This window comes from Camelus ferus, chromosome 25, assembly GCF_009834535.1.
Source record: "Camelus ferus isolate YT-003-E chromosome 25, BCGSAC_Cfer_1.0, whole genome shotgun sequence".
Classification (NCBI taxonomy): Eukaryota; Metazoa; Chordata; class Mammalia; order Artiodactyla; family Camelidae; genus Camelus; species Camelus ferus.
Window position 1 is genome coordinate 1483395 of NC_045720.1, and position 10710 is coordinate 1494104.

The following is a 10710-nucleotide window of genomic DNA, read 5'->3' on the forward strand; positions in this document are numbered from 1 at the left end:
AATGTAAATGACTCAGCAGTGGATTCAAAGGCTTCTTGCCTTAGGCACTTGGGACGCCTGTCCAGGGGAATGTGGCACACAGTCACGTGTCCTGCCCCTCTTCTCTGCAGGACCAAAGGGGGAAGGCCCAGAGAAGGCCTCGCCAGCTATCCCAGCTGGCCTCCAGGGCTCTCCAACGACTGCATCTGTCTGTGACCCCAGTGGCTGCCTACTTAGGTCTGTGCTGGAGTCCGGGGATGGGTGGGTTTAAGGAGTTACTGAGTGATTTCTGGGGACCAGTGGCTCTGAGAACAGGTCCGGCAGCAGCTGGACCGAGCCAGCTAGGCTGTAGTTCAGTCCACACCTGCCTGGGCCTGGGGTTTCAGGGTTCTCGAAGGACCCTTGGAGGAAGGAGCCCCGGGGCCAGCCCCGTCCCACAGTCCACGCTGGGGCTGGGCGGCCTCCCGCACCTTGGTCAGACCTTTGGGGCAGAGGCTGTTTTTTGCTTTTCTGGCTTTGCTTCTGGGGCCGGCAGCTGGGCAGAGGGGGATCCGGTTTTTCCTGAGTCCCTGGATCTGCTCGGACGCTCCCGGGGGCAGGGAGCTCATTCCCATCAGATGCGCTAGGAAAGCCCTGGCACACTGTGCACACTTGTCCCCGTAATGCTCTCCCTGGCCTGGCTCGGCCCTGAGCTGTCCGTCCCAGGGGTGGGCTCACTTCTCAGATCCAACGGAATGACATGTCCTCAGAGCCCCCTTGGCTGCCGCTCTGAGAATGCAGCCTTCTGGTCACCCACCTCGTCTAGTCTCCCCGCGGCTAGAGACCTGAGATGTCCGAGTGGGCTAACGAGTGGGAAACTAGCCCAGAACGTACAAGACCCCTGCCCCACCCTCCTCACAGCCAGTACGCCCTCCCCCTGCTTCCTCCTGAGCTTGTATCCAGGCTGCTGCCCAACACACGGGCGCGCACGGACACACGCGCACACACGTGCACACACTGCCTTATGCTGTTCCCTCTGCCGGGGGACCCTCCCCTCCCATCTTCCCCTTCCCTGACGCCTAGACTGGGCTGGATCCCCAGAGCCCCGGTCTTACTACTCATGGATGTGATTCCGTAGGCAGGGGGTGCTGTCTCCCTGCTGGACCTTGAGGCCAGGAGGCCAGAGCCTGGTCTGCCTCTTTGATTGCCAAATCCTAGGGCCAGCAGGATGCCGGGTGCACTAAGGGCGCTCAGAACGCAAGAATGCTGAAGGGACCAGCGCCTCCTCCATCTGCCATCCTGCGGCTTCAGTCTCATACAATGGATGCACGTATCTTGTGGTGGGTCATTGGCAGTTTATCAGGGGATTGGAAGGAGTCTGGGCACCGGCCCTGGAATCCCCTCCCTCGGCCCTGGCTTGGAGTATCCCAGCCCGCGGAACCAAGCAGGGTGGGGGAGCAGCGGAGGGGTGCTCCTGGGTCTCCTTGGTTCCTCGAGGACCCTGATGTCTGGGTAGCGCCGGACATCGCTGCCAGAGGCAGGTCCGGAGCCTAAGTTCTAGTGGCCGCCTCCTGGATTGGAGGCTGCAGAGCCAGGAGGAGCAGGGGCTCAGGATGCTGACCCTTAGAACAGGAGCAGCGGAGCGAGCAGCTGGAGTGCGGCGGCCCAGCCCCTGGACCCGGCCCCACCCAGGCTCCGCCCCGCCCCCAGACCCGCCTCCGGCCCCGCCCAGGATCCCAGGCGCGCCGCGCGAGGCGCACAGAGCCTGGCGGCTGCCGCTCGGCAGGTCTTCTGGCCCAGCCCGTTCGGGTTCCAGGGCTTGCGCGCGGCCCCGCACACCTTGGTCACCGTGCCGTTGCCGTGAAGGGGTAGCCTGCGGGCGGGCCAGAACCGGGGTGGCGAAGGCGCCAGACCTCTTTGTCCGCAGTGTGAGCCCACTGTGGGTCTGAGACTCCGGTCCATAAAAAGGGGGTGATCACCCTAGTAGATGATGGCTCTGCCACAGCCCAGGGACGGAACCCGGCGACTCCTTTTCCCCCAGGTGACTCTGAGGGAGACTGAACCACTTGTTCCCAGAGTGGCTGGCTGCTCGCTGGGGCTTTTTTCTGGGTGCTGCCTGCCCTGGGGCAGGGCTTCCACAGCACTCTGTGGTGGTGGTGACGCAGGCCTGGGCCCTGAGGGTGCGTGGTGCTGTTTAGGCAGCAGGCCATTACCGGTCCAGGCACTGGGCACAGGAGGACCCCTCACCTGGGGGCTATCCAGCCCCACAGCCTTTGTGGGACAGCTGGATGGGGTCCCGGCTCTGCACCCTGCAGCTGTGGGCACTTGGGCAGGAACTCTGAGTCTCTCTTGACTTAGGAAGGGCCCCTTGGGATTCCCCAGGGCCTCCTTGTCCCCACCCGGAGACCCACACTCCTCCCTGTCCATCTAGCTTGACTCCTCGCTGCAGCTGGAGTCAAGTGGTGGAGGGCGGGGGCATCCCCAGGGAGCCAAATGAGTCATCAGCCTGGGGGGAGCCAACCAACCTGAGCCCTGGAGGGGCCAGACGGATGGTCTGGCTGAGCCAGAGTCCTCAGGGGAGGGCAGCCTGGGACTGGCTGTGGCTGGGAGCTGGGGCCAGGGCAGGAGACATCCACTCAGGAGTCCTGGTTTGGGGTGGAAGGAGCCAGCTCTGTGACCTCAGGGCAGCTCTTCACCTCTCTGAGCCTGTTTCTACTGGGTTTGGAGCTTCCACCCTCAGCAGTTCTAACCAGCTGTGTGATCTTGGGTAAGTTGCTTCACCTCTCTGTGCCTCAGGTTCTCCTCTTGCAGCCCTACCTCAAAGGGGGTGGTGAGGAATGGATGAATGATGCATGGGAGGCCCACAGACAAGTGCCAGGCTCGGGCTGAGGACACGCGTGTCTGCTGTTGTTGTCACCCATTATTACAGATACAGATGGGTCAGGACAGTGTCTTTCACGTGGAGGATGCTCAGCAAATGGCATCTTGAAAACAAAAACACGTCAGTCTGCCCGGAGGAGCGCCTCAACCACCACGGGGTCTCTGTTCCTTACTATGGGGAGAGAGACGTTTAAAAAGCAGTTTCCCGAAGAGAGTGTGACCCAGATGTGCAAACTCACAGTACGCACCAGCTTATTTGTGCCCAGGAAGCACCACAAAGACGGGGAAAACAGTGACAGAGCTCATCTTAGGCTTTGAGGAGTGGGTTCTGTGCTGTCTTCTTTCTTGCCTTCCCGCAGTTTCTGAAGATTAGACAGTGTGGCGCGAGTGAGGGACCCTGGGACACCCCTGCCCTGATGTGCTGGGTCGGGAGCGGAGAGGCTCCTGTGTTTCCTCCATCCTGGGGTGAGGGAGGGGCAGGGCCAACCCCCTCAGGCCCTCAGCTCGAGGCCGTGTGACCTCAGGGACAGCTCAGGAAGTGAGATGATGCCCCAGGTGGCAGGGTGCGGGGAGCCCCGCCAGGACGCCCGCCTCTCGGGGCCTGCCTGCTCTCTCCTCTCAGCCTGGCCCCAATAATTCAAACCTGGAGCCCAGAACAGGGTCTAGGGGCCCAGGACACCACTTCACCTCCACGAGCCACAGCCCCAAGAATGAGCATCTTGCCGCAGGCATGGCTACTGCGTGGGCTGCGAGGGCTCCGACCCCTGCTTGTCATCACCACAGTCCCTCTCTCTGGACCTTGGCTCCTGGGGAGGCCTCCCTGGCCAGCCCAGTGTTTTCAATCCTTGTCTCCTGCTTTGTTTTTTGATACTGGCTCTTACCACTGGCGTGCTGCACATTTCCGTGTTTATCCTGTTCATCGGACTCCACTGTCCTGTAAGCTCTGTGGCCTAGGGGTGGTGCTAAGATGTCAGAGGGAACAGGGAGAACTCAGCCAAGCCTGGGTGACAGCTGTTTCTGCAGTGTCTGCAACAGTGCCTGGAATGAGCAGGTGCCCTGTAACTATTTACTAAGCGGATAGAGCACATGGTTTCCTCTGCGGTCACCCAGGCAGGGTCAGCAAGCCTGGGAGGGCAGTTTCTGGGGTCAGATCACTGCCGGAAGCCCAGTCCTGCATGCTGTCCAGTCACCAGGCCACTGCTGGCCCAAGCTCCAGCCTCAGGCCCCAGGTCCCACACCGACCCCTGACTACTGGGCCTGAAGCTCTGCCTGGGGGCCTCCAGTTCTTCACACCCTCCCAGCAAACAAAGACCCAGCTCTGGACCCTGAGCCCTGGACCGGGGTCGGGCTAGGTCTGTGTGCTGCATGTGCCCTGGGCCCCAGAGGGGCGGACACGTGAGCAGGGTGGGCTGGGCCGGAGGCCGGAGCGGGTAGGCAAGAGCACTTGTGGTGACTTGGGCACTGGTAGCGGGAACAATACCCTCCTGACATCACCACCCGGGACACTGGGCTGTGTGGGGATGGCTGGGCCCCTGGCCTGGACTCTTTGGTTAGTGTGACCCTGCCCCCACCGCTGCTGGGTTCCTGTCCCCTCCCTAGAGCTCCAGGAACAGGGCTCTAATCTTGTCTCATCCACCACCCAGTGCCTGATGTGGGCCAGAAATGTCCTGTGCAGGTCGGTGCCAACCTGGCCCAGGACTCCCAGCGCTGGCCCAGGCCCCTCCCTCCCCCCAAGGGGCGGGGCAGGCTGTGTTTTCAAAGGGGCTTTCGCAAGGATGGAAAAGGCCAGGCAGGGGCCATGTCCTCTGGGGGGTCCCCTGGACTCACAGTTAGTTACCCTAGAAGGAGCCCCAAGCAGTGTGATGGCGGCACCCTAGAGAGACGGAGCGACCTGCGGTCAGGATGGCGGCCAGCCCAACACTGGGGACCTTTTTGTACTATTTGACTGTGGAGAACTTACAACAAACAAAATAAGAAACTAAAGAAACAGACAGAGGGGTGTCCTCAAGCTGAAAGCGGAAGACAGAGCAGGTGCCCTGGGAGCCTCATGGCTTAGCAACGTCTCCCACTAGGAAATCCCTCCACTCCTTGAAGTCTCTGGGTCAGTCCTCACAGCAGAGAGAGGTCACAGTGGGCATCTGAGGCTCTGAGAGTTTGAGAAACATGCAAGAGCCGGGAGGCCCCAGGGACGCTGCCCTGCCTCCTGCAGCGACGTCTTTCCTTCCAGGAGTCAGACGTTTGCACCTTCCCTGGGCCGGAGCTCTCCCCATGCAGCCAAGGGCACAGCCACAGCCACAGATGTGGGCCCAGGTGATGACCCCACGCAGCCCTGGACCCCAAACCTGACCTCAGCCTGAGCGCATGCAAGGACAGGGGCTCTTTGCAGTCAAGCCAATGGACCTTTATTAAGGTGTGTGCTGGGTCGCTGCTCCCCCGTGAACATGGGGAGCTGGTCCCCGCTCCGAGCTTCGTCTCTTGAGGTTCCCGGGACCTCACACCCTGGACTCCGTTTCTACTTAGAACCTTTCATCTCAGCAGGGCCCTCGTGAGAGCCTCCTCCATGCTGGGTGCAGGGGGCACGACAGGCAGGACCTGGCTTAGCTCATGGAGGGGGCAGGCGGGAAGACTTCCTGGAGGAAGAGGTGCCCGAGCGAGGGTTAAGGGGTGGGTCAGAATATTGGGCAGTGGAAACAGCTGCAGCCCAGAGCCCAAGGGTCTGACAGGCCATCTGCAGTCTGCTCCACGTCACTAGAGACCAGCCTCCTGGGCAGTAGGGGCCGGGCAGGAGTCCTGGAGGGAGCAAAGGAGAGCTGCAGAGGGCAGAGGGCCATAGCCCGACCTGAGTCAGGGTCCGGGTGTGTGTAATCAGTGCCCCAGGGACTCTGGGCACCACTGCAAGGCATGGGGCCTGCGGCCCTCCCAGATGCTGCAGCTGTGGGGCCCCAGAGTGGCAGCCCACTCAGAGCAGGGAGCAGCGTCAGAGTGACGGCTGCTGGCCACGGGGCGTGGCCCCACTAGCATTGCACAGGTCGGCGGAGCAGCATGTGACATTTTTCTTGCCCACGCAGTAGGCCTCTGAGTCCTCCACGCAGTGCGCGCTGCAGCCCTTGCTAATGACGGTCACGAGGCCCACGATGCTTGTGGGGGAGGGCAGAGGACTGCTAGGCTAGGGCCGGGTCCTGGAGACTCACCCACCTGGCCTTGCTCCAGCTCCCAGGGCGTCCCAACTGTCCCTACTCTAAAACTCACCCTGGATGGACATTGAGACTGCAAGCAGAGTGAGGGCAGGGATCTGGTCTTGTCCCTGTCCACGTGTCCAGGGCACCCAGACCTGCTGGTACTAGAAGTGGGTGACGAATGAGTGGATCAGGGGTGGGTGGATGGATGGCTGATAGATGGATGGATGCATATCCATTGAGGGGATGGGTAGATGAGGGGTGGGATGGGGGATGGGCAGATGGGGGCTGAGCGCTATATCCGCGTGCGGACAGAAGAACCAGTGGGCAGGGGGACAGGCGGGCAGAAGGATGAACAGTTCAGTGGCAGAGACCTAATGCCAGATTCTTTGAGTTCCTATCAATGGAGGGAAGGCGTAGGGGGTCTAAGGGGATGGTGCTGGGGGCGGGGCAGGGTCACAGGGAGAACTGCGGGGACAGCGGGGCCACTCACGGGTGCGCTCAGTCTGGCACTGGGTCTTGGATTGGCTGCAGTTCTGCACCTGCTGACAGTCCTTGTTGCTGATCTGGGCCTGACAGGAGCAGCACTGCAGGGCGGAGCCTGGGGGGGCTGCCTGGGGGGGCCTGGCCAGCCCCTTCCCATGGCGGGGGAGGGGAGGATGGGGGGGAACCTCATTTGCTTATTGGTCACATGAAGTGGAGAGTGCCTGCCCCCCTTGGTAGCAGGGCTCTGTTACGATGCGATGCCCGTGCTCCTGAGAGGGGTGTGCACCAGGCGGGTGAGGGCAGAGTGGATGGGACCCATCCCGAAATTGCCTGTGCCGCCAGGCACTCAGCCTCCCGGGAGCTGTGAGACACTGGGGGCACCCAAGGACGGCCCCGCTCTGTCCATGGGGGGGCATGGCCCCAGCTGTCATGATGATTAGGTCTCTGTAGGCCCCAGGTAGCCAGCCCTGTGCTCCAGCCCCACACACACTGGCCACTGGCCGACCCCAGGGACCTCACGGCTCTGTCGTGACCCCTACTTCCCAGAAGAGGATGCTGAGGCTCTGAGAGCTTCCCGGACCCTAGGTCAGGGGAGCCCAAGCCAGGCCTGAGTGCAGACCAGAGCAGTGCAGGCCTGCACCCTCCTCCCAGCTGAGGACCGCTGCCTGGGCACCCGACACCCTGACTGCCCACGTCTGAAGGCAAGGCTGGGCCTGGGGAGTGGGACCTGGTCATTCTCCCACTTTCCTTCCCCCATGGCCCTTCTTCACTTGAGGCTCTTGGCCCCTGGGCCTCCTACTCATCCCACAGGCTCTCAGCTCATCCTTCTGTCCATTCCCCACTCCAGCAGCCAGGTGGGGCCCCACAGTGCTGAAGGAGGGACCCCTGGCACTGCCTGCCTGCCTCCACCTCGGGGGACTGCCAGGAGCCAACCCTGGGCATCCCAGCTTCACTGAGTCGCCCCAGAGAGGACCAGGCTGGACCAGAGCCCCTTCTTCCTGCCTTGGCCTCCCTCACCCTCTTCCACCTCCTCTTCTCCTTCCTCCTCCACTCTCTCTGGCCCTCTGGCCATCCCCACCCTCAGCCCAGCTCCCCTGCCCCTGCCCTATTGCCAGCCAAGGTCTCACCTGGCCGCAGGGCCAAGCCAGCAGCTAGCAGGGCGAAGATGACAGTCTTCATGGTTGCAGGTGGGCACAGTGGAGGAACCATGGGCAGCTTTAAACTGCTCTGCCAGTGGGTGGGGTGGGTGGGTACTGCCCATGGTCAACACTGACTGCTTCCCCAGCCCAGAGGGCCCTGGGGGCAGGGCAGATCCCAATCTCCAGAGCCCTGCTGGGCTGCAGCACCCCCCCTTTGTCCTTCTCTCCGTTTTTGGAAGGCAGGGCCCACTCTCCCCTGCAGCGGCCATTTGTCAGCCGACCCAGGATGAGCATCTCAGAGCGGGTGGTGAGGCCAGAGAAGGGAGGCCACTTACCCGAGACTTGTTCATGCCTTCAGTCTCAGAGCCAAGGTTGAGGGGTGCCTCCCTCCAGCCTGACTGTGCTCTGGGCAGGAGCCAAGCTGACCCCTGGGGCTAATGGTTCCGCAAGGGTGACAAGCTTGGATTAGACGTCACAGGCCATCAGCAGGAGCGAGATGCGGGCTGCGGAGAGGGAGTCTCGGGGGCCTTCTGGGGTGTGCAGGCCGCCTGCGGGCTTCACCCTCCTGACTTAATCCCCACACACCGCGCACCAGGGAGCTTTAGAGCAAGGGAGCCGGGGAAAGGCCATGTGGGTGGCGTCTGCCGGAGGAGGAGTTGGAAGGGGCTGGGCCATCTCCAGCGCAGACCCACTCTCACCCTGTTTGTGTCCTGGGTCCCATGAGGATCCAATAAAGGCTTCCACAGGCCGAGACCTGAGGGTGGGAGAGTCAGAGGTCAGGTCATCTTTCCTGCCTCACCCTGATGGCTGGGCTGCGGGGGCCGAGACTCCATCCCTGTCATCAGCCTTCTCCCATCACACCGGCTCCAGCAGGCCTCTGGTAACTGTCCCTTCCCCTGTCCCTCCACACCCAGGGGCCCAGTGGCTTCCGGCTGCTCTTGGCCTTGAGGACATTAGTGGTCCCTGTTGTCCTGCTCAATCCACCTGTCCCTTTGTAAACAGTCTCCCTGCGACCCCCTGGAGGGTCCAGGCAGGTGCTGGTGGGTACAGGCCACACCCACTGCCTGCTGGCCCCAGTGCATCTGGGGGGCCACCAGCCCCTCCCACCAGGAGGGGTTGCCTTTCCTTCCCTGATTCCTTCCTGGCCCAGTGGATGGCCTTGTGGACCACATCTTACTCCCCTTCCTCAATTTATCCACAGGAAAGGGTCAGGGGTGGAAACGAGGAGGGTGAGCCCTGGGGAAAGGGGACCCATCTCCCAGCTCCCAGGGCAGGTGGACCCCTCCAGTGCAGGGCAGCCCAGGATCCAGACCACACGGTGGTGTAGGCCAGGGGGCAGCTGAGATCCAGCGCCTCCACATCGCCCCCGCCCAGCCCCCTGGCCTCTACCAGACTGGGCTCTGTCCCCCATAGCCTGGGGCCAGGAGAGGGGAGGACTTTGCTCAAGGTCACGCAGAGGTGAGTGTGGTCCCTCCACCAGTGTGCCCTCCCTGACACCCACTCCATTGCACGGTTCCCTCAGCTCAGGTGCCTCACACGAAATAAAACCTCTGTGACTTCACTGTTTCCATGTGGGGCTGCCCTGTCTGCCCCAACCCTGGTCCACTGGGGCCGTGCTGCCCTGGACTGGGGCCTTTCTTATCCGTCTGTGTGTCCAAGGCGCCCAGTGCCTAGCACCAGCCTGGAGCGTTCATTCTTCAAATAATGACAGGTGTCCTAATGCTTGTTGATATCACTTGATGTGAAAAGATTTTGCTCAGGCAGTGGTTCTCAAACTGTGGAGGGGTCCTCTGTGCCCACATTTCTGGATATTTGGCAGGGCCCGAAGACATTTTCAGTTGTCCCAACTCAGGGTGCTATGGGCTCCCAGGGGTGCAGGCCAGGAACGCTCTCCACACCCTGCAGTGCACAGGACGCCCACAGCCCACGACAGGGACCTCAGGCACGTCAGGCAGAACTGCCCAGAGCCCCGGGGATGATGGTGCTTCCCCAGGGGGTATGGACGGCACAGTATTATACCCAACAGGACTGTTCTCCAGCCTAGAGAGCTCATGAGCTCTGCTTTCCTGGGTTGGGGGTTGGGAGCCACCCCTCCCTCTGAGTTATCTCCTGGGAATGGGAGTGCCCACCCTGTGTCTGTCCCACTGTGGAATTTTGGAGACACATGACTTGTCTGGTTTCATAGATTCACAGCCAGAGGGGAATTCACCAGGAGGAACCGCACCTGGCTTCTCAGCCACACCAGATTTAGACAGTGTTTAGATGAGACTCAGGGCTGTATCTGTGAGTGTTGACACCTTAACGAGTTAAGGCTTTGGGGGTTGTTGGGATGAAACAAATGTTCCTTGTGTGTCCGGAGGATGTGAATTTTGAGGGGGTCAGTGGTCTGAATTTGATCTGAATTGTGTCCTCTCCAAATTTATATGTTGAAGCCCTAACCCCCGATGTGATGGTTTTCAGAGATGGGCCTTTGGGAGGTAATCAGGGCTCAGTGAGATCATGATCAGGGCTCTCAAGGTGGGACTGAGTGACCTTACGAGATGAGACACCAGTGCTCTCTCCACCACGTGAGGACATGGTGAGAAGGGAGCCGTCTGCCAACCGGGCTGTAAGTCCTCACTGGAACCTGACCACTCAGGACCCTGATCTCAGACTTCTAGCCACAAATGGGAGGAAAAAATTTCTGTTGTTCATGTCACCCAGGCTGTGGTTTGGTGTTATGACAGCCCAAGCTGACTGAGACAGATAGCCCAATGGCCATGGCTCAAATATTGAAGACCATGGTCATGGTGCCCTAGAGAAAGCTATTAAGCTCTACCCCTAATCAGTCTGACCTCTGACCTCACCTCAAACTGACCTCTCACAAGGGTCAAAATATGAGCTCCAACTCTGGTCACACTCTGAGTCCCGGTCCTGGTCACACCCTGAGCTCTGACCCTGGTCTCACGCAGAGCCCCTCCCCTGTCACTCACGCTTTAGGAGCGCACAGAATACTGCCCTGACCCTACGCTGAGCCTGAGTCCTTCGCTGGCCCGCCTTCCTGGGGAGGGCTGGCCCCGAGGGCTGTGGCT

The 10710-nt window shown here is 61.2% G+C and overlaps 1 protein-coding gene across 1 annotated transcript; it reads right to left on the reverse strand.

Moving 5' to 3' along the window:
• Positions 1 to 5260: 5260 nt before the first annotated feature.
• PSCA (prostate stem cell antigen) lies at positions 5261 to 7679 on the reverse strand. The gene is given in 4 exon segments (XM_032467802.1): positions 5261 to 5848; positions 5851 to 5975; positions 6504 to 6615; positions 7628 to 7679. Coding segments are annotated over 4 exon segments (630 nt in total). The 3' UTR covers positions 5261 to 5507.
• Positions 7680 to 10710: the final 3031 nt, after the last annotated feature.